The sequence below is a fragment of the Aulonocara sp. 'chitande type north' Nkhata Bay genome, linkage group LG18 (genome assembly GCF_057382095.1).
Source record: "Aulonocara sp. 'chitande type north' Nkhata Bay isolate Kocher_YH1m ecotype deep benthic linkage group LG18, A_spYH_male_GT1.1, whole genome shotgun sequence".
Taxonomy (NCBI): domain Eukaryota; kingdom Metazoa; phylum Chordata; class Actinopteri; order Cichliformes; family Cichlidae; genus Aulonocara; species Aulonocara sp. 'chitande type north' Nkhata Bay.
In genome coordinates, this window is record NC_141361.1 from 17,111,984 (window position 1) to 17,136,520 (window position 24,537).

The 24,537-nt window shown below is 39.1% G+C and overlaps 1 protein-coding gene across 6 annotated transcripts in view; it reads right to left on the minus strand.

Annotated features, from left to right (window-relative positions):
• Positions 1–24,537, minus strand: part of asic1c (acid-sensing (proton-gated) ion channel 1c) — a 109,780-nt gene that overhangs the window by 5,504 nt on the left and 79,739 nt on the right. For 2 of the 6 annotated variants that reach the window (XM_086270940.1, XM_086270942.1), the window contains exons 2-9: positions 11,067–11,217; positions 10,356–10,483; positions 6,064–6,214; positions 5,899–5,955; positions 5,304–5,457; positions 4,989–5,080; positions 4,555–4,634; positions 3,289–3,360 (exon numbers count right to left, since the gene is read on the minus strand). In XM_086270940.1, coding sequence (XP_086127066.1) covers positions 3,289–3,360; positions 4,555–4,634; positions 4,989–5,080; positions 5,304–5,457; positions 5,899–5,955; positions 6,064–6,214; positions 10,356–10,483; positions 11,067–11,217 — 885 coding nt within the window. Of the gene's footprint in view, positions 1–3,288; positions 3,361–4,554; positions 4,635–4,988; positions 5,081–5,303; positions 5,458–5,898; positions 5,956–6,063; positions 6,215–8,055; positions 8,184–10,355; positions 10,484–11,066; positions 11,218–13,598; positions 14,768–24,537 lie in introns of those variants that run through there. The other 4 variants (XM_086270937.1, XM_086270936.1, XM_086270938.1 and 1 more) reach the window with 4 other exon arrangements.

Here is a 24,537-nt window from a genome sequence, read left to right on the forward strand (position 1 = left end):
TTGGCCACAACTTATTTTGCATGCTGTCTTTTTACCTCTAATAATGTATGACAGAGAGCACAGCTTTCATTTCCAGCATGAAGCCAAGGAATGCAAATTGGCAGATTGAATAAACTCAGGGACAAAAGGCAATTTCTGCACTTAACAAAAATCTGCTTAAATGCTTTTCATTATGACAGCACCAGAAAAGAAGAGATGTTGCAGGTAGGTATCTGATTTCATTAGCTAAAATACATAAACAACAGGTCCCTACCGTAACTAGGTAGTGTTTTTAAATGTTTTATATAATCGTTTTTAAGGGGCTGTTTTAAAAATTCCATTATTTAGGAAACCTGTTGAGCTAGCTCCTTCAAATTCTTTTAGTGCAACTACCTCTGTGAAGGTCGACTCTCTGTAGCTCAAGTTAACAGAAAGATAGAGCCTTTATAATATTTGGATGCCCAATCTCTGACTGCATATTTTGAGGCCTGTAAAAACATTGTTTTGCAGGTAGGGGACAGATATTTTAGTTATGGCTTCTCTCATATACAGACAGAGCACATAAGATTATGCAGCACAGTCCAAATCAGATAAAGGGTTCCACACATATTAAAGCTTAAACATGGAAAAAACGCAATTTCACCAAAATTCATTGTAATATTTCCAAGACATGAACCAAAATCAGCCTCACATCTGGAAAACTGTAGTTTCTACCAGTCTCCGAAACTGCTGTCACAGATCAGGCATCCAGATATTTTAGGGACTTCAAGCACCCATCACTCAAGTTTACCTGAGCTACAGCCCTGAGATTCCACATTGAAAGTATCTGATATTTGCCTTAAAAATATCAAAGAACCTAGTTCAAGTAGCTTTATAGATAATGGAATTCTAAATATAAAGAAAAAATGATGATACTAAAAAATGTACACTATTTATACTCTTATACCAAGCTCTATTTTCAGTGAACGTTGAGTTTGAGAAAATGTGGATTTTTAAAAAATATTTTTGGCTACCATACTGCAAGCAGAAATATATCCGGTCAGCTAAAGTAGAAAGGTTGATACATTACATTTACTACTACTTTTGATTGTATATACTTTTCAGACAAGTTAATTTAACATGCAGTTCTCCTAAAGACTTCAACAATTTACTGAAGAAGCTTCCTGGCTATCAAAGAGGTAAAACTTAAACCAGTCCTGAGGTGTGCACTACAAAGTGAGACCCATGGCTTAGGGAGCTATGTCGAGCTAAAAGTCAGAGTTTTCTATGTCAAGTAGCTTTTTTTTTTACCTGCCTAAATCACCGTGGTAACATGGATAACAGCAGATTCTGAGTTTTCTTGGTTTAAAATATTTAGGCTGGCTGAGGAGCGTGTTTTAAGTGAACCGCATCTGCTGGTAAAATATATTTCATATGTGCAACTTGTTTAGCTAACATCACAAATGAAAGTGTAAAGTTGCTGCGATGCAAACTGTGCATCCCTTTGTCACTTGAATTTCCATGTTGCTGAAAGAGAAATAACGTTTTACAGGTGATCCTAATCTGCTGCTAAATCTCGTTTACAATGCTGGAACTGCAGCTGCAACACACCAAGAATACCTGTTCAGTCAGTAAAGTTAATTTCACTTTGATCTATTGACAAACTAAAGCACTGAAGTCTCCTTTATTAGGCGATGGGACAGAAACCTTTAATGTTTAAACGTGTCTAGTTTAAAGCTTCAGAGCTCTAATGTGCTGTGGTCGCATTAGAAACAAACAGCAGCTGTTTATTTCAGTGGTAAAATGTTTATTTTATTGCTTTGTGCGTTAAATCACCAGTTTAACGATTTTCTGCAGCATTAGTCTTTTGTCTTATTTGCGACAGTGTTGCATTTTACTGTTATATTTTTATGTTCTTTATAGATATTTACCACTATATTATCATCATCATCATCTATTAACATCTCTGACAGGAGTAGGCAGCACTCATAGGGATCATTTTGTGTGCACAAAGACTCGCTTGCCGTGTCAAACACCCCTTTTTATTTGAGGACACACAGAATGGTGCAGAATGCTCAGGTTAACAGAGAAAGCTGATAATCACTGGCGTTTTAAGTTCTGTCAAGCCAGCAAACACAAAGAAAGCTGGACTTTGTTGTATTTATACCTCTACCTTTTTAAAACTCTTTCAGAGTGGCATTACGCACAATATGATCAATAAAATCTATTTATAGCTTGACAGAAGGTATTTAGCACTTGTCAAATGCACTGATATTTTCACAGCGAGTGTTGGGAAGTAGTAAAGTACATGCAGTTAAACTATGTTATGCAATAATTTGTTGATTCAAGAATTTTGTTTAGATAAATATGAAAACCACCCACTATTTGCATGGGTGTAACTGTAGTGATTAAAATCTATCTTTCTATATGTTATAAGCCTTGATTTAACATTATGTCCTGAACAACAGCTCATTGCTAATCCTAAAACGATGTGTGTATGTTATTAATCATTTCCTAACTTGCATAACAGGAGGAGTGGAGATGCCTCTGGATGCAGCGTGCTAAACCACAGGGTTTGATGAAAATGCTGTTATTTAGGGCATGACTGAAACGCCTCGCAGTACTACAGTTTCCATTGCTTTGTTTTTACCATGTTAATGAAATCTCTTTAGAATTTTGGTGGTAAAACCCGGATAACAATAACAGCTCTGTAATAGTACAAAAGAGGGTGACGCTGAGAAGCTACTATATAGTGTGGAAATACTGAAAATTGGGTTAGTGTGTGGGATAAAATGAGATAACCTCTGACAATAAACAGAGTTTATGAGTCATGAATAAAATCCAATAAAACCAGGTCAAACTCTTTACTTCTACTTCTCCATGCACTGAGATTTAAGCGCACTAAGTGGCAAAACACTTGGGGAAAAAGCTTAAAAAGAAAAGGGGCACAAAGTCAATTTGTTCTTTTGGAATACTTATGTGCATCCCAGATTTTTTGTCATTACACGGAATAATTTATGCTGCTTCTCATCATGTAAAGAAAGTACTGTATGCGTCTAATACTACTCTAATTATGCATTCCCACTGTGCAGTAAAAATATGTGCGTATGATTAATGATTGTGTTTTCTAGAAAAATATTTTGTTTCTGCAGGGCTAATTGAAACTAATGATGGCATAATGCCTTTGCTTTCTCTCTGGTGCTGTTCATTAAAAGCATTTCAAGTGTGAGCAGATATTTTGATGTTGCTGTGACCATTGTTCCTGAGCTTATTTTGTACATCACATTCACTTCACTCAATCAAGTGTATTCTTAGGGACTAAAAAATTACCAGGTTGTCGCTCTGACAGCGCTGTGGCCGTTTCTTGCGAATGAAGTAACCCAAAAGCTTATCTTTAAACACCTAAAAAACATCAGAAAAGCATTATTTACAGATTCACACATCCAATAGTTTGCTTTCTTGGGGAGTGAAGAGGATCAATACTGAGGCTGACAGCATCTATAAAGATGAAGCATCGTATCTTGCACAAAAAAATTGCATAAAAGCTTGAAGTCTAAGATGTTTAGGTTAAGAATACTTTTGGGTATATTTTGAGTAGAATTATTTCCAATTTAACATTTTAACCCATACATACTGTTCACATCACATATGATGTGTTTCTGATAAACAAACATTTTATGTCTTTTCCTAAAGAGACCAAAATACACCAAAATGAAAATATCTTTTATACTGTTTTACATTTGTGCTCCGGGTCAAATCTGACCAGAATCTCTGCAGTTTAACTACATTTATTACATTATCCATGTTTGTAGTATCGTAACCTTACATTTGCTTGCCTTGAAGCAATTGTCGTTGTGACCTGGTGCTATATAAATAAAACTGAACTGAATTAAATCGAATCTACTGAGTTGGATCCACCAGCATGGGTCAAATATAGGAAAATGGTTGTTTTAGAAACCTGTGAAATTGTACATGACATTTCTTTGTGGGCACTGGTGACAGAGTTCAATGGGAATCTTGTCACTGTCATGAGAATTGTCTGTGTTTCTACAACATATACTGGGGAACCCAGAGAGACGGGTACTTTCTGGTCTCTGAGGGAATCCTGAAGGTCTCTGAACAGTCATGGGGGAATTTCAAAGTAGTAAATAGTAAAACTGCACCGGAGTGACAATATATTGGAACAGCGGTCATACAGGGGTCAGAGTGTGCCCTAACACAGACATTAAATCTGTAAAAGAGTGGATGTGGTTTGCACTGTCACCTCACAGCAAGAAGATTGTTGTGAGGTGAGATTGTCTATGTGGACTGTTGGATTTTAAATAGATCTGTAGTTTGTTATAAACACTTATTATGAGACCATTCTTGACCCAGACCATACTGTGCAGGCAGCTAATATGAACAGCATGTAAAGGTTAAGTAGCAGACACTTTATGCTTTATGCTAAGCTCTCCAGACTCCACAAGAAAGCCATAAGTTCTCAACTACTGAATTAAAAAATGTAAAGGTTACTAAAAATGAATTTAATGTGATCTAAAAACAGAAGAATTCATTTAGTTATTGCTTAGAAATCTTTAACAAAGATCATGACTTTACCTCATATAGGTAGTCGAATATTTCTAGTATTGTAAGAACACTGGCTCCAATAAATAGCCCCATCTGGCCTCCAATGTCACCTACAGAGGGAGAGATTAACAGATACGGGTAATTAAACAATGGTGCGTGAAACCATTCCCCCTTGCTGTCACATTGAATTCTGTATCTCTTTGAGGAATCTGAGCGTAATTGTCAAAACTGTCCAACCAGCCCCAACTTCACAAACGCAGCTGCCCTTGCAAGAGCATCAGATTATGAAAACATGCTCAGCCTGTTTCACGAGTTCAAAGAGGGAACCTCAAAGCACCAGGGATGAACACAATATGCGAAATATGCGGCGGGGGGGGGGGATGCCCGCCGAGGGTGCTGATTCTGAGGTCAGATTTATTTATTTATTTTTTCTCACAGTAAATATGAAACTGCAAGAATCTTACCGAGAAGTCCAGCAATTTCATAGGCCTTCTTCTGCTCAATCTTCTCATAATTCAGAGCTTCAAAGAAGATGTCCAACACCAGAATATTTTCTCTGGAGAGAGGACACACACGAGCACATCCATCAGATTTCCCCCAGGGCCATTTTCCCAACAGAACGAATGATAACTCACATCTCCTGCGTAACTATCATTCATTATTGTTACATTGAAGGTGAACGATGGAGACTCAGACCATGCTATACCACAGTACATCCATCCATCAACAGGAAAAGGAAAAAGAGGCCTTTATCTAAATAACTAGCTAATAATACTTACCCAATATATTGCTCAGTTTTGTTGAATTTCTTAGCCAGATATTTAGCAGATGCCTTACTGGGGATCTTAACCATGGACAGCTCCTTGCCATAGCGAGTCATGTTGCAGGGGGTCTGACAGACACAGTAATTGTTGTCTTTCTCTACCAAAAAGTCTGTGGATGATCAAAGTCATTTCAATTCATATTTCATTCATATTGCGATCACAATCAAACAAACCTGTATCCAGAGGCCCTGCTAAAAATATCCCACACAACGCACAACAGAGCTACATTCGCTGCCATCGTTCACTTTCCATGAAAGCAAATAATGACTGAAGCCATAAAACAGAGGAAGGGGGGAAAAAACTCAGCAGGATTTATTTGATATCAGCGAAGCACAGACACATCACAAATCTTCCTAATGGGATTTTTAAACAATGATTTTTACTTTATTGCTTTTGTTTCAGCACAATCTGGAATTAAAGTAATTTGAAGTTAAGGTTCACACAAGTAGTATCTACAGGATACAACAAGCTTGTGGCACCGCTGTTAATGCAAATACCTCACACTAATATTTTACACTTAATCCAATAAAAAAAAAGTGTGTGCGCTCACCTAAAGCTGGATCAGCACAATCTTTGTACTGCTCAGGTGTGCAAACGGCTGTGTTTCCTGTTTGAACCAACATAAAAGTGAAAATGATTACTTATTTATAAATGCAACACGAGGGCACAGAGATTTATGGGGTTTTTTATTGGTCAAGTAACTCTCAGTTCATACCCGGCATGTGAACCATCCTGCAGTTACAGTTCTCCAGAAGGTACCGTGTTTCACAGTCGATGCGACATGCAGTGATGCTGTACGTGGAGAAGTAATCAGAGTCTATGGGAGTAGACTTGCAATCTCCCCAAGGTGGTGGGAGGTACTGAAGCTGAAAGAGTGAGCAGCACATGTTTTGCCCTCAGTGTATCAGCACACAGGATTACATCAAATACCATAATGCAAGCCCGGTGTAGCAGAATTTCAAAAAGGGAGACAACAAGCTGACAGAACCCAACACAAATGTCTTAAACATAAAAAAAGAAAAGAAAATACAGAAGCACTTGAATGAAAATGTGCACTCAGACAATACTGGCATAAAACGTCCAGTCGGAACAACATCATCGCTCATGTGTAGCAGCAAGCAGACATCATGCATAACGTTACTGATGCAGGTCTAGGCCCCGGTAGAAAGCAGAGTACCATGGGGATAGAGACAAGCTTACGAGAAATCTGTAAAATATGTAGATACAGACAGGACACCACAATCAATGGACAAATTTTACAACCTTGAGAACGGAACTGAAAACAATCAACGGTTTACTGGAGGATTCATTGAATTTAAAAGACAACATACGGAGCTTTTTTTTAAAGAAAAATTCTTATGGTAATAAGTAGTATATAACGGTAGGTTAACCTAAATAATCCAGTCAATGAAAGCTTTCTAAAGAGGTTTTACTGTTGATTAACAACCTATATTTTCTCATTGATGCCCGTGAGAGTTTATTACACAACTACCCTGAATATCCCTATGAATTTAGCAATCAGGAGGAGATGTAGTGTACACTCAGTTTGCGGTCTCATTAGTGGTAGAACTCTCATTATAAGGTGAGAGCAGGTCATTACATTTATGAATAACTCTGAGAATTCTAAATGAATCCATTAGGGAAGAATATTTAACAAGTGAATTTTAAGGACCCAATTCACACTTAACATTAGACCTCGCCATCCGTCTTGGAGCTGCAGCAGCGTGCCCCATTTTGTGTGAGATCTGCTTCGACGTTAAAGGGACTTCCTCTGTGGTGTGCTGCACAGCGTGGCCTCTAACCACCAACAAGACTTCCAGCCCCCCTTTTAAGTGTCTTGTTTTCTGCCTGCTACTTATTTTCATGACAAAAATAAGCCAATTATTTATGAAGGGCGGCGATGCTTGGGTAGTTGCGCATTCAGCCGCTAACTGCAGTGGGGAGCAAGCCAACAATCTCTGCCAAAGGCTTCTTCTTGGGAAATTTCTCAGAGAACTTACACCTCCATTGTCACATTAAGGTTCACTGTAATTCCCAATCATTTCCACCAGCTCTAACCAGGTGCTAACTCTGACAATGTAACTGTCATTTAGCCAATACAAAGTGACAGAGATAGAGTGTGATTCGCAGAAGAAGTGGATTTAAACTGGCAAACATGATTAAGCCTTTATTGAACTCCATTTCTAGCCCACAGACTCTCATAAGTGGAGATACACTGGAGATAAAACCCCCAATATAATCAAGACTATAAACTCATGCCAGAGTTCTCATGGGTAATAAAACCTAATGAATCACATTGTCTGGTCCCTGCAGATGAGATTAAGCAGAGGTCCAGTGGATCACCCCGATAACACATATAAGCAAAAACAAAATGCTTACAAAAGCAGATGTGGATGTGAAAGGGTAAAGCCAAACAACAGCTCTGATAAAGACACAGATTTGGATGAATGGCTCAAAGAAATAAAACACCTTTCCAGCTCTTTGCTGGTGAGGACAGAGAGCAGAGATGGCAACAAGGACAGACTGCAGATGCTGTTACATATCGTTGCTTCAGCCACACAGAGGAGGGGGTGGGGGGGATGGTGGGGGCACACATGGGTCCATTACTCTGAGAGGGCGGGACCAGGAGATGAAAGTGTGGAAGTTAATGAGTATGTACAATACAGTATTTTGTGGCATGCAGCAAGCCCAGTCAGTCATACGCTACCCTCTGCTCTTGGGTGGAAACGAATGTTTGGAAGCCTGGGGCAACCCCGAAGCCCAGCTCGTGGAGGAAAGGAGGCTCTGACTGAGTGTGAAGCTGTACCTTTATGCCGGCCTCATAGGACGTCTCATCTAGGGGTAAGGGGTGAGGGAACACAGCCCACATCATTATCGAAATATAAGAGGAGATAAAGTAAGGCAAGGGGACAGAAAATGACCCCTCCAGACAAACATCCTGTTGTCAGAGTCCCAAGCAGGACTGGTAGGTTGTCATTCAGCCATTCTCTTCTTACTTTCACTCAGTCTTGAGCTACAGATCGCTTCTAACTGTTGGTGGTGGAGTATCGATGTCTCTCTTTGCTCACAAGTCAAAGTCTCTTATTAAAAATTAAACTCCTCCGACAGAAGATTTACAAATGTAAAGCCTCGAAATCACGAGTGCTATTATTCTTATTGCACCGAGAGCAATGTCACTCGTTGGACACTGAGTGAAACGAATGCAGGCCAGAGTTTATAATGACAATCTAATTAAGTCATCACATCGTTTAAGCCATAAACACGTCTTTCAGCTGTCAGTGGTGTGGGCGCTCATGTCATGATTGTAAATGGCAAACCATGCACTTTTGCCTCCTGGAGGAAACTCTGTGATGGTGAGTAACAGAGCAGGTTTATTTTTTTTTGGAAATGGCTGAATGATGATACACTCTGAGCACCAACAACATTTGCAGAGAGAAGGAGAGAAAAATGAGAGAAAGATACATTTCTATGCAAGTTCCCAAAAGTTACATTTGTCATCTCTTGTGGTGTCCATGTGTCTGTTTCACGAGACCAACCGTGCCTCAACCATCCCATGTTATTCTGCTAGCACGCTGAAGCTTGTGAGGTGAACGAGCCAATTCAATTTAGGAGCAAAATCATTTCAATTAGGCTTAATTAACTGCTAAAGAAACTAAGTTAAAGCGCTGCTCAGGCGTCCGTTACATCATGACTTCACAAGAACTGATTATACGGTGGAAATTTTTAAGGAGCCTGCGGCACAAATACACTTGATCTCAAAGGTAATCACTGCAAAAACCTAAAATCCTCTGTGGCACTGCCGCCATTTTCTTGGGATTTACACTGAGTGCTTCTCTGTTTGTCAGAGGATATTTCCTTATTCTGTCAGTGTTTCTGTTTGAAAATCAAAGACTTTTCTTTGTCTTTGTGAGCTACGCTAGTGTGGACAAAAGCAACAGAGTCTGAATTTGTTCTCCTGGCAGATCACATAAGTGCCGTATTGTTTCATTAGATTTGGATGGAAATTCCATGTGAGCTCAGCGTTATGACCTTGCACACGGGCTTTTCAATCAATTCGGGCTTAACTATAGTTATTGCTTTTCATCCTTCAGTGACGCCAGTGTCGTGGACTCGGTCAACAAACCGGCCACGGGCCATTTTGCTTCTCTTTTTACCGTGTCATCAAATCATAGCACATATTAAAATGTGTCTACAAAACAGCCGTGGGTCATCTTTCTCATCCAATAACGCATGCTTTTTCCATATTACTGGTGTTGGGAGAAAAAATAATGTAACGAGAAGTGCACCAGGCTCCTTTATATGGTCCAAACTGACATAAACAACATTATGACAGTTTTAGTAGATTTCCTTTAAGATATAGTCAGCTTTTAGCTAAATGCCGATCCCAACAGTTAGTCATAAGAAAACATTAAGTCTCTCTTTAAAAACTGTAAAGTGTGGGTTTTTAAAAAGAGTTAATCAGCGATAATGTCCGATGATTAAAGACTGCTGAAGTTGGCTGTGTGGATTAGTCCTCAATGTTTTTTGCTGGCTTCTGTTTTACTCTAGTGTCACTAGAGATGATTTTCAGTGCTGCAAATAAAAACCTGTTGTCCTTTTTCTTTCTCCTGAGCTCCAACTAATGAAGACTCAATATAAAAAAGTAAACTAAACACCCTGAGCTGCTATATATTTTTTGCATGCTGTGCAGTCTAAAGCTTTTTTGGCTCTGATAAGCGCAGTATGCTCATATTCCTGCATGCAATCATTACTCGGCCCTGCTCTATCAGTACTTCTTGGCGGCTATAACTAAGTTTCATTTACTCTAACCCAACTCATCGGCTGTCTATGTAACACATTAGACGCGCATCTCAACACAAAGGTAATACTAAGATCTGGATCTGATTTTGCTCCGCGCTCTGTGACACAGAGGTGATGGACACTGGCTGGCAAGGGTTTTTGAGACGAACACAGGATGAAGCAGAGCAAAAGACGCTGGGGTCGGAGAGGAGGCCGAACGTTAGGTACCAGTTGCTGCTGACATGACACAAAAGTTTGAAAACCAGGTGCCACACCAAATCCCAGTTGGTCAATGAAAGGAGGCTCGTCCTGGCTGTGGATCTGAACCTTGATGCCTGCTTCGTAGGAGGTCTCATCTGTGGATACAGCACGCCAGAAAATACAACAACATGTACGGTCATCGACGGAAACCAGTGCTGTTTAGCGATCCAGCAGTCACATTAATCCAGGGTTTCTACCCCTCCGCTTTCATCATATTAATGGAAGCTAATATAAGAAATAAACTCTTGTGTCAGTGTGCCGGTTCAATATCAAACAGATTTAGAACCAGAATTAATTACATGCTATTTATTTTATGAATATATGGTCCCATTATGTTGTGGTCCACCATAAATGAGAAACAATAAGTCAGTAAATGCAGTTTTATTGGGTCTGATGTCAGTTGTAGACCTGGAGAAACATATCAAGATGATAAGTGGTTAACCATGGTAGTGCATCACTTCTTTGTCTGCTTCAGTGTGGTGCAAAAAAATATATAGGCAAAGATTTATAGGTAAAGTGAAAGATGTACAACATTCCTCTGTGGAGCATCCATTTGTCATGGAGATGACAAAATACTGTGGCAGTTGTCAGGACTTCAGGGATAAACCAACAAGCTGATGAGATTTCCACATGGAAATCTGCGCAAATCAGATGTTACTGTAAAAATGCTTCACTGACCTGTCTCGCCCCAAACAGGCAAGTATTCATCCTGCTGAATATCCAACATGATCTCCAAGCCGTTCCCCGTGCCGCCCTTTAACGTGGTCAGCAAAGGGTTGCCATCTAATCCCGAGTTGAAAGTGTAGCATTTTCCATACCGTGTGTAAATCTGTAAGAAAAATAGGACACACACAGAGAAAAATAAGCACAAATAAAACGTTTGATCCTTTTCACGGTGCAGCAGCACGAGCTATATTACATGCCAGTCTCACATTGTGCAGGGCAGGTAATCATTCCAAAGATTTTGTGATTATCAGAGAAGACAGCGCAGGTCTTAAACAGGCACCTGGCTCTGATTTGAGGAAGTAATGAGTGCTCCTCAGTAGCAGCTGAGTGATTTAGACTGAATTTACTATTTTGCCATCACTTAATGAGAAACATATGAGGGGGAAGAATCTGGACACACAAGCAGACATTTTTGTATTTTGCTTTATAAACTTCTTAATAGACCAAACCTCTGCCAGGAAAGCTTAGCAGGATTTAATGTTTGATGTGCAATCACTATAGTAGATTTTCTTCTATGTTTAAATAATTTAATTTCAGGTTCTGTGCCCCAGAGGGGATTTTTTTCTTTTTCAATTTTATGGCTTTTACCTATAATTGAAAAATTTCTATGTCATCTACCAAGCAAGTAAATATAAATCAGTCAAGAAGAATGAAAATGTAGAATTAAAATCATCGACTCTCCATAGATTTAAACAAACTATAAGCATTTCAAGATGTTCATCATCATGACGTGTGCAGCAACCTGCTGTTTGTGTTCACATCAACGGCTACACATTAAAATGCGATAAGTTATGGCTAAACAAGAGAATCATAGTACGGAAGCCAAAAGGGGACATAAATAAATGAAAATGAGTGTCGATGAAACTTTGGCAGTTGCAAATGTTCTTACTCTCAAAAACATTGCCAATTCAGAAGTATTAATTTAAATTTATGTTATCTAAGTTTCACTCTGTGATGTATAGTTTGCAATCTGTGCTTGTAAACTTTTGAATTACAATATTATTTTATGTAATGATGAATTGAAATCAATCTCAGGTAAAAGTGAAAGCTTACAGACCTTAAAGTCCTGTTTTAATGATCATAGCTGCCCTAATAGACTTCCTTTTCTCATCATCGTAACAAAAATGTGTGCTGCTAGCATGAGATTTTTGATGTGCAGGAAGGACTGAAGTTTGGATTCATTTCTACTGTGGTAAGGTCATAGAAAGAGGGCTGCTGGTTAAAACTCAGCCAGCATGGCAAAGCTGATCTCGAGAGATCAGATTCAGCGTTCAACATCCAGACCCAGACAGACTCACATCCATCTCACACAGATAAGTTTCCCCCCTCCCTGCTGGCTATATAATGAGGGAGTGCCTATACACATCATACAATTTATGACTGTTTTAAAATATTCATATTTATGTTTAGATCAAATGAGAGCATCAATCATCCATGCCGCAGACCCAATATGAGTTGCTCAAGAGCAACAAACAGATAGCAAAATGTAAATCCTGCATATCGCAAGCCATCAATCTGGCCAAAAACAGAGAATTTGAAGATTTTAAAGCCTCTCCGTTGCTATGAAGCCACCATGGGTAGCTGACCTCTTGCAGCCTGTAAGACTTCCCACTGTAAATGTCTCACATCAGCTGAAGCTGTCACAGTTACATGTTTGATTTTTATGACTTGGATCTAGCTGTTCAGACCCACCTCAGCAAAGGCAGGGAGCTAAATGTGACGCCTGTGACAGGTGAGGGTTTTATATCTGGATGTGTCTTGCCAGGTTTAAAATATTCTCAGTCCCTCTGCATGCAGGCTTACCACTGCAGAAACTTCCCCAGTCGCCCTTGCTAATATTTTCTAATGATGTTATAAGCTACCGGTTTGTGTGCGAATGTATTTACTCAAGATATCACCACGCGGAAGAGCGGGACTATGGTTTGCAAATGTCACTCACTTTCTCGCTTCAGTTATTCAGAGATGAATGGCTGTAATGGATCCACGTCTGGTGCGTTTAAATGGGAAACTCAGCTGCATATTTTGACGCATATCCTCCTCGTGCCCAACAGATGTTTAATTAGAGACGCTGAAATTTTAATTTGAACTGATTTATGACGTCTGAATTATTAATGCGCTCAATTTTCGCCCAAATGTTGTCATGTTATAAAGCAAAAACGACATTAGAGGGACTCGGGAAATAGCCAGTCAACATAGCCAAATACGAAACCTTTAAATACAGCAGACACTGAAGCCACATCATTGTGTTTGTGCTGTTGAGTGAATTTTAAGGAGACATGGGTTTTAATGAGGGAACAGCTGTCATGTCTTAAAGGCAAAAAGCAGGAGAGGCTTGTTTTGCAGCTCTGAAACATCAACGATTTAAAAGACCTGGAGAGAATGCCTGCTGTAGCTTTGTCAAATGCTAACATGAATTATTAATACCCCATATAAACAACGCTCACATCCACACCTGGCAAACACCATCTCTCTTTCTGTACATACAGTGCTGAAGTTTTTGTAGGTGCAGGTTTCCCCACGAAACCTGCACTCCAGCAGCATGTCCTCGAGCTGGTGACCGAGCCGACCCATCATCTCCGTGGTGTTGGTGTGATAATTGGGGGGTGGGGTGTAGCTGCTGAAGTCCAGGAGAGTGAGCAGACCCTGCTTGTGATTGTCTTTAAGGATAGACAGGCTCCTCTTTATGACTGTGTGATTATGATACAGGAGGTCCAACCAGTAGCCGCTGTGATACAGGTCATCTTTAGTCAGAGAGGATACCTGGAAAACATTTTTGTTGCAGAAGGTAACGGCTGGGAAGGACATGTTGTGAGCCCAGACCATGTAGATCTTGGTGACAGCGGGGTAGGACATCAAATAGAGGATTCGATTCCAGGACCAGGTGAAGAGGAGACTCAGACAAAGGAAGAAGGCCATGATCCAGATGACCCGCTGCGGTTTCGACTTGTCCGGAGAGAAGACAAACTTCAAACCGTGGATCTTGGTCCTCATTATGAAATCCACCGTGATCTCGTTCCATGTTGCTTTCAGCGAGCTGGACTGTGGGTTCTGAAGAGGGGGCTTCTGGGCATCACTTGATTTGTTTGGCTCCATGGAAACAGATTCGGATGTGGAGTCTTAAACCTTAATTGCGAGTCAAGGAAAGTGCTTCGTTGTCAAGTGCAGTTTCTCAGCTGCCCCCACTAGACTACAATTTACACATTTTCTCGACATGCACCTTAATATGTGTGTAACAGCGCGTGTGTGTATAAAAAAATCCAGGTAGCAGCAACTGGAGTCCTAACATGCAGCTGTCCCACTGTTCAGGCTTGAAAACACTTTGCCATGAAGATATAAACAAAGGAACTGTGCTCCTTGGGGGATGTAAAATTGATTTACATAATGATTCCTTTATGAGAAAAACAGCTGAATCACTCCATTAACAGAAACATCCAGCGTAACTATCCACACTCCTTCGTCAATAGACAAATGGACGTGATAATTGCAGATGTAAGCGACAGCTTCACTCCCAGAGGTAATCACTTTGAAAATTCGGAGAGGCTTACCCCTGTTGCTCAGATCTTTCACTCCTCCATCCCCCCTCTCCAGTGCCAGACAATACTTGCAGATTTCAGTGGTTTCTCTTTTTGTGCAGTAGCTGCCCAGAACCCAACTCCTCCCTTTTTCCACAGATTGAAGAGATGCTTTTTAGTGTGTTGACTTGAAGCCCGCAGAAAGGAATATAAAGCTTGTTGCCCCCCTACTCACTCCCTCTACAGTCGACTGGAGAATGAGGTGGAGCCACTGGATGAAATTGTTTTCCTCCGGTGATGAAGTGCACCTCCAATGGTATAGAGAGGAGGGGGTTGGTGGTGGTATTGATCAAAGTACAAATAATTGTGCTAAAGAAATTCCTCTAGAAAAAAAAAAAAGATGAAGTTTGAAGTTCTTTAATATTGAAGCATCGCTCGCTCATGGGTCGATATGTCTATATAATTGAAGACTGAAAGGGAGGCAGCAAGTTGGAGAAAAACAGCTAAATATCCTTTAAAATGTGTTAGAAAAATATGTCACAGTACAATCTGTGATCTTCTTTTGCTCCAGTTTCAAGTTTAATTTCACAAATGCAGAGTAATGAGGGCTGACATCCTGCTGCATGCAGATGTGGCTCTGGCTGATATTAAAGGTGCTTTGCTCCATTTAGTGAGACTATCAGAGGACTGTGTTTGGCAGAAAGTGATACTTTCCCCCCATTATTTTAGCTGGAATAATTTCAATCTGTAATGCGAGTATTGGCTGGGTAACCTGATCAAAGCTGAGGTGACAAATGGTTGTAAAAAATTATTGCGCAAAGTTAAAAATAGAAAGAAAAAATGTTTTATTACTGTGCAGACTTAGACCAGAGGGTGTCATCTGCAGGTTTGGATGGTGGGAGCTAATAAAAAATAATTGGAATGAACTTATTTTAATATAACACAAACGAGTGTAAATGACTCTCGGGCTTCGTAGAGTCTGGGTTTCACTGATTAAATGCCAGAGAGGATCTACCAACTGATTCTGTTAACACAATAATAACATATTCATGTAAATTATTTCAGTATTTGAGGGCATAAACCTGGCTTTTTGCAAAAAGGCTGAGATATTACAAATGAAGAATTCAAGTAACCGATCGGCTATCGTTTAATAATTTAAGCTAATTCCTGAAATTACAGCTGCTGTCCCTCTGCAGTGGACTTAAAGTATCCCACAGTGCCTTGTAATAAGTTGCATGCAACCAGTGGTCACCGTCCAACTGTTGGATACAATCATTAATCTTCCTAGAGATAAATAAAGAGAAGGGCGACAAGAGCAACAGGAGCGCTCAGCAACATAAACTACCATTTATGTTCATTTATTTGGGATAATGTGCATTTCACAGGCAGATTCATGTGCATAGAGATTAGTATTTGGGTAAATGCGAAGCACAGTTGGCTAGCCCTGCCCTGGCTGCTCAAGAATCCAGGAGGTTACCGCATCTGAAGAGATGTATTTACACCAAACAGAAATTTCTCAGGCCTTTTATGTTAATAAAACAAAAACAAAGCAAACTATTACACCTGACACTAAAATGATCCCCTTGATGAGCAGTAAACTGAGATCTGATGTACATATCATGGTCATTTTACTTCATCAGCTCAGAGCATCAGCCCTGAGCTGGGCAACAGTTTGTTTTAACGTTCTGCTTTTTCAGGTTGTAATTTCTAAGGAAGTATAGACAGTCTTTGGACAGCCAACTAAAATCTATCATCTATATAAATATGAAATGATTTCATTGTGATATTAAGAGTATTTTGTCATCTTTGGGCAGAGCCAGGCTAGCCTCACCTGATCTTTTAGGCTTTATGCTAAGCTAAGCTAACTGGCTCCAGCGTCATACTCAATCGTCAAACAATCCCTGCTTTAGTCCCAGAAGAAGCTAACCTCTTGGGGTTGTGTCAGGAAGGGAATCTGATGTTACTTCAAACACAGCTCCCCACTGTGGGACCCCTTGTGAAGAAGGGAGTAGCTAGATATAGCTTCTAAAACAGCATTTATAAAAAGCACTGACGAGGGCTGCGGATCAGTTACTGTTTTGTTTTTTTAAAGTGGTTACACTTTCCTACAAAGGAGTTCTTTACAACCTCTGTCTTTTCTGGGGAAGGGGCTAAGATAAACAACATAAACACAATTAAAAGAAACTGTTCCACATATTTTTGACACTGCCACCTGGCGGCAGTACAACGCTTCAACATATAGATGATGGTCTGCAAAACCCTGCATCACACCTAAGCAGATAAATGTCAAATTACCCCTGTAAGAGCAAAATGGGCTCAAAATAAATGCTTGCACGTAATCCACAGGAAAGTCTGATATGTCACATTGAATTAGACACATGGCACTTCAAGCAAGCCCAGCAGCCATCAAATCTACTTTAAAGTGCCAAGAAACACCACTAATTTATTCGTGGTATCTCTTCTATTTTCACATGTCGTGTTATTAAATTATTGTGCTGTCTGTGGTGATCGCGTCAAGATATTCATCGGAAATTATTCTGTCTTGGTTTGTGCTGTCCTCAAAATCAGTGCTGACAGCAAAGTATACATTAGTGTAAGTGTGATTAGAAAAAAACAAAGCTTCTGACTAGTGCAGGATAAATATAGGTTGTTTATTAATCTTCAAAGAAGCAAAATGTGATTCAAAGAAAGAATTATATAAAAAGAATTTCTACCCAGCCATTTTATTAAAGCCAAATTTACAAATGCATTACAAAAATAAAGCAACACTGTTTCCTCTGTGTTCAAAAGTCGTGATATTAATAGTCTGATAAGATTAATGAATGCCTGGATACTGAAAAACAAAGAATAGAGAAGGTTAAAGCTTCAATACAGTAATAATGGTTACTTTCCCTCTGTGTCCTTTCTAGCTTTCCAGCAGCAAAACAAGTAAATTAATTGGCTGAATTTAGCTCTAACAGCTACTATATGTCATGTCTGCACCAACCATCCTTTTTGCCCTCCAGACACAACAGATGCCCAGTATTGCTTTTCTTTTAGCCTTATATCTGAACCACTTTATTCTATAAAAACAACTGGATAAGCGTTTAATTGGAGAAATAGGGTATCTTTAATAATAATAACTTTAATTAGAATAACTATTTGCATAGTGCTTTTCAAAACGCACAGTTATAAAGTGCTTCACAGTTTGTATAAAACTACACAACTACACAAAGTTTGTGAGCTTCAATCTCAAAATAATCACCTCTGGTTTCAAAATAAGAGCAACCGAGGGGCGAACCCCTGGAATACAAGTCTTACTGGAATTTCACTTGAAGCCAGTACTAGCTAATGGCTAATTTTTATTTGCAGTTTAGCAGAAAACAAGACTGGATGATCTTTGCTGGTCAAGAGTAGTAGCAATTTTTTGAGCAGATATTGCCAAATGATACTTGACAGAAAACTACAGTCAAGTATCATTAGCACAGCAACAGCAGCAGATTCCTTTGTAGCTATTTAGTAGATAATCCAGGAGTAGCATATGGAAAGAAAAGTGAACTGGACCAAGAACTGAGCCTTGGGAGACACCACATATCAGGGGTGCTGAGGAGGACATGTAGTTATAAAAATGAAATTTGAAAAAGAGAAGTGCCAGAGATACTGACCCAGAAACTCTATAATCTGTAAATAAAAATGAAGGGCGAATAAGTCAAGCAATACTCAAATGGAATACTTACCTTTATCTAAGCTCATAAGAATCTCATTAGTAATTTTAAGTATCGCTGTTCCAGTGCTATAATTTTGTTGAAAACCAGACTGGAATTTATCAACATATTGTTACCCTATTTCAAGTAGCTGATGAGCAACAGCTTTCTTGAGGATTTTAGAAATGAACAGCAATTTGTAAATTGGCCTATAATTGTCTAAAACAGTGGGATACAGGGAGGGGTCTTAAAACAGACAAATGGTGACTGCTTTAAAGTATTCTGGCATGCAGCCAGATGATAGAGACTGACTGATAATAAAGCGAAGTGGGGGGGACCTCTAACAAATTTAGGATATGCACATATGAGAAAGTATACTCAGGGAAATCAGGAAGAAATTGAATTATAGAATTGGTTGAGAAACCTGTACAGGTTGGAAGGATCCAGGTTTAATGTGCCCCATCAATATCATAGGGCAAGCAACCCCCCCCCCCCCCCCCCCCCCCCCCAAAATAAATAAATAAATAAATAAGTAAATGAATAAATAGATAGATAGATAGATAGATAGATAGATAGATAGATAGATAGATAAATAAATAAATGTCTCACATCGAGCAGACAACATGGCAGGAAAACCAGACTGACATGACGAGCTCTTTTCAGTGACAGCGATCCAGTCAAATTTTGATATTTGATTTGTACTGACACGACACTTGACAACCTCTGTTTCAGACCCAGTAAAGTCATCCAGGCAAAATAAGGAGAACAAGAATACTAATGCTGTATGGGTAGCAGCAGAGTAGGACACCCAACAATACCGTCTTATCTGCCTTGTTTCTCCATTTATTGACCAGCTGTACAGACTTCCTCTATTCTCATCGTCTTTGGAAAGATGCCAATAGATATGAAGCGCATTTAACTAGTAAGTTAATTGCTTGAGCTCATTTATTTTTGGAGGCGTGTGGCAGGCTGCTCCCGTGGTCTCAGAATCATCCCTCGTCAGCAGTTTGAACCAAAACGCAATTTCATTACTCTGATCTCCAGAGGTTACGCACTAGCAATACATGACAATCATCTTTACTCTCTTAACATGTGCTCTCTGTCTGACAGCGGCTATCCATCCTTTTTTCGATGTGGTATTTTCAAACAAAAGTAAACCGTGTACTTAAAAGGGACCTATTATGCTTCTTTCCGGCTAAAACTTTTTTTTATTCTTGGTCTCTACTAGATGGCTTTGCATGACTCACAGTTTGAAAATCTTATTTCATTTTTCATTCATGCAGATTTTTTTTTTTAGTTTTGCCACCCTCGCAATAAGTCAACTTCCTCTCTGATTGGCTGCCCCTTGCAAACAGAAGGTTTGAACAGCAGATTGGCGGAGCTGCTGTTCTCACAGTCAGAGCTCAGCCAAAAACACTAAAACTAGAGTCAGTTGATAATTCTGGGATTTTATAGTAGTAGGTATTGTAGCTTTAAAAGTAAATACTGGACAAATGTAACTATTCTTTGTATACATTTTTGTGTAAAATAATTATAGATTTCCTGAATTGAAGAGCAACATAATCGCATTAAAAAGGGGCTTTGTACTCCCGGGCTAACGACAAATATAAAGACAAAAGCTTTAAATCTGGTGTCAGACTGTAATCACAGCACTGCAATGATTTCAAACTTTTTTCTAATATGAAAAACTTTCATAACTCTGTTTGTTTGTCAACTCTTTCCCAAATCATTAATTTAATTAAAATATCCCCTCCAACACAGTGCTGCACTGACACAAGAATATATAGCACTCTGGGCAAAATGTAATGATTTTTCTTACCAATAAAATTGCTATCCTCCGTACTGAAAACAAACGTCTGCTGCTCACATACTGCTATTGTTATCATCCTTTGGATGAAAATGTATTTAAACTGTGTCTCAGTAAAGAAGCATGGTATAATAAGAAAAATTACCAAATTCAAATAAGCATCTCAAAGAAAAGCAGAACCATTTGAAATATCTATTCTTTCAGATTTTTGTATTACTAGCCCGACTTAAAGAGCAACTCGGTGATCCCTCAGGCTGTCAGGGAATGACACTAACCATCCTCTTTTATGTCAAAGCCGAGGCAAACCCCAGCGGTCTCATTAGAGGAGGAGCAGAGTTTTGACTGAGTAAAGGGGAGAGCTCCTTCAAGGGCCAGTGAGAATGTTCAACACCAAATGAAATCCTGGCAGCAATTAGATGCACATCACAACCTCACAGAGTGCAGCTGGGGAAGAGAAGAAGCTGGACACAAGACATGCCCAGCATTAATGTCCACTCACTATTAAAGCTTAGCTAATTAGCTGATTAGTCATTTAGGGTATTTATGAGCTGTTTAGGAAAATCTTAAGCAAAAATGCCAAACACTGTTTTCAGCTTTTCGTTATTTCTTAGTCTTCTATAACATATAGAGAGCGCAAACAGTTAACCAAGAAAATAACTTTCAGATTAATTAATAATGAAAATAATTAATTCATCTGTCCCAATGCCCTAATGCCTGCTTACTGAAAATGCACATAAAAAGGATGCTGCTATTATAGTACATGTATTATTAATCAGTCTGTTAAATAATCACATTATATATAGTTTTCCTTTAATTAAAAGATGTATTGATTAGATCATATAAAGTTCCCCCGCAGAGTTCGGGATCGTCTCCTTTATAATAACGCCAGTCAAATAACATATATTAAAGTCAGACACAAATCTAAACATTTGATAAGCTGAGATCAGAGAACATTTGTCAGCCTCGGAGAATCTAAACTGATCTAAAGCTTATCAAAACAGTCGCTTATTCAGTTGACAAAAGGATTAATGCATAAACAGAAATGACCCTGTGTTGGCTTTGAACTGCATTTTACACCGACTGCAACGTGTTTGATTTATTCCACTCAGCACATTTTCCGATCAGCAGGCCAAACCGCACTGACAGAAAAACAGTATTCAGTGTCAGCCTTGAAAGTTTTAAGATAAAAATTTATATTATTTAGAGCTTGAATAAATGAAGCCGGAGCACACTGAGTAGCATAACATTTTCTCTATGAGGTCAGGATTCCTCATTGCTATGCAGCATGTCAGACTCGGCGTTGCATGAAAACTTGAAAAACTCTCTGAGAATTTCCAAATTTTAGATTTAGGCCAGCTGAGAGACAGGCTGAGAGACACTGTGATTTAAAATGACCAAACAAATGCAAATCTGGACGAGACAGCCAGACAGAGCAGAAATGTTTGCAATCAGACTGTCACTCTGTTGGACGGGCAGCTTCTTTAGCAGAGGGAGACATCTTGTGGCCTGCCTCTAAATGAAACTAACCTCTCACACAGCCACTTTGTATGCTGCACCAGTCGTGCACGGAAACCCTGAGTGGATATTTTTGCTAGGAGAGGCTTATACTGTGAAATGCCTCATATAAAATTCATCAAAAGGAAGAAATATTGCCATAGGAATATTTATTAAACGTAGGAAAATTAATTAAACAAAAAATACACCAAAGCTGCTCAGAAGGAACATATTCAGTGTACATTTATTGGACATAAAAATGTTAGTCCTTGTTGTTTGTTACATTCCCCCCCCCCCCCCCCCCCCCCCCCCAAAAAAAAGTGCTGTTTTGTTGAGCTGAGGCAGCATGTTTTTTTCTGGTTCAGTTAAAAACGTGCCCTCCCATTACTTATTTAAAATGTAGAGTAATTACAAAGATCTCTGGCGCAGCATATGTACAGTATATCCTCCCAAGCAAACCAGGTGGAGGGCAGATGCAGTCTGTATCAATAAAACACAGATGCAGCTGGCTACACCTGCTGTCTTTCTCCCTTGTTCCATTCCAGGCAGAATCCAAGAAATGCTGTCACTCAAGCTTTCACTCTGCAGCCTGCAGTCACACTTTGATAAACTCACTCCTTGAATTTCCTCACCGGTACTTTTGCAGGGATAATGTCTTTTTTTCCACATCTTGTTTGCTCAGCTGGAGGCTTTTGGTACCCTGAATCCATTCAGGGATAAGCACTTGCCAGCAGTCTAAAATTGCCACAGTGTAACCCAGCATTCCATCAGGAACTTTTTTTGCCCTCCTCATGTATGTGTTAAGAATAAAAAGCATATCCTTAAACGTTCCTGAGGCTATACACCAAATCTCTCCCTCGCCAGCATTTAAAGGACTTTTATTACAGAATGCAAATTTTGAAAGCCAATTACACATTCATAGTTTAAAAATCACAACTGAAAAAACAAACAATGAAGTATATTATATGGGCAAAAGTACCTGGGCACCCACACATTACTCCTACAGGAGCTACTTGGCCATGAAAACCCATGACACTAAGCTCCCGACACAGAATTTTTGTGCAGATGCCAGAGGATGCCAGAGTAGTTTTGGAGCTGTGCACTTACTGAGTTACCACAACATTGGTGCCTCAGTACTTTATGTGGTCTGACACTTGGTGGCTGACTTGCTGCAATTCATAATCACAACATAAAATCATGACATTCTTAGTCGTATGAGTTCTAAATTTAATTTTTCTGACAACCTTACAGAGATTGAAATCTTTGTAACTGAAAACAGTATGTTAATAATACTAATTAATCACTTATTCTAACCTATAAAACTATATTCGATTAATTTTTATTTTTATAGCACCAAATCACAGCAGCAGTCACCTCAAGGCACTTTATATAGTAAGGCTAAGACCCTATGTAAGTATGCATGTGTGTGTGTGTGTGATATAAATGAGTTACATAGTGTTTTGATGCATTCATATGCAGCATGTCACACTGCGTTTATAATATCTGACTGTGACAGGCTGAGTTGTTATTAACTCAGCCTGTCACATTAATCGCTGAGTTGTTATTAATAATGAAAAAACCATCCTTTCTAACCTCTCTAACACTCCACTTCAGTTAATATATAAATCATTCACCGCAGTCATGGGGCAGGTTTACAGATGTATGCTGACGATATGGTGATATATGTCTCAGACAAAAATGTCTCGTCTGTTTCTTTGCATCGTTTACATTCCATAGCAGCACGACTTTAAAACTCTCAGCATTAATAAAACAGTCAGTTTGCCTCTCTTCCAGGGCTCGGTACTGAAAGAAGCCCATAAGTTAAATTTAGAGGCAATTCACAGAACAGACCTCATTTAGATATTAGATTCTCTTTCATTTACCTTCAGAACCTTCAGGTGAACCCTGAAGCTACTCAGCTACTTTAAATCTTACTATACTGCAGTCTGAACAAATAAATACAAACATACAGTACATACAAAAATAAAAATCACTTAGTCATCTAGGAGGAAAGAAATCTCACAGAATCCAGTGAGCTCTTTAGAACGGCATAATCTTTCAAAATGTTTGTTAAGGCAGACTGCATTACTAGGTGCTTGACTGTATACAAGTTTAAGCTCGTGGCAGTGAAAACACCTGTATTGAAAGAGGTGTGGCCTAATAATAAGGCATTTCCAACAATAGGTGATGTCTAAGCTCTTCTGTCTAAAGGTGCAACGGGTTGAAAAATTAAGACGATGCAAAGTAACAAAAATAGCAGAAATGTAAACATGTTCACATGCTGGTACAAAAATGTATTTTGGTATTTATGGGTAATTTATTTCTTCAAGATGACTAAAAAAGGTGATAAATTATTTTATAGCTTTACTATTTAAACTGCATTAAGGCTTAAAGTTAGGCCATTTCCACTTTAACTCACTGGTAGGCTTAGTAGGCTTCACCCCTGTTAATTGACTGAACTGGATCTCTGCAGCATGTTTGTGGTGTTTTCAGATATTTTAGTGGATTTATCTGAAAGAAAAAAATAGATGGCCTGCTGTGCGGATCATTCATTTGCATGTTACTTAGCAATAATACCTGGTGATGGTGTCAGTTTAATGGAGCTATGCAGTATACTCCATTTGTCCATATATGATCAATTCTGCCTTAAAAACAACAACAACATGGCACAAACATGGCCAAATTACTAATGCTGATGTTTCACAACAAGGTATCACAAACCAGTGGGTTCATCTTTTATATACAGTCTATGATATTGACCAAATAGTCTTGAAGAGTAATCTCAGAAAGCAACTCCACACTTTGAAAGGTGCAGTGCATAACATATTGGCTAAGAGACCAGGATGTAGATCCCAGAGGCCATTAGTGGAGGAAAAAAAAAGAAGCTAAATATGGCTTCTGAGGCAATCAAAAATCAAAAGACCTTG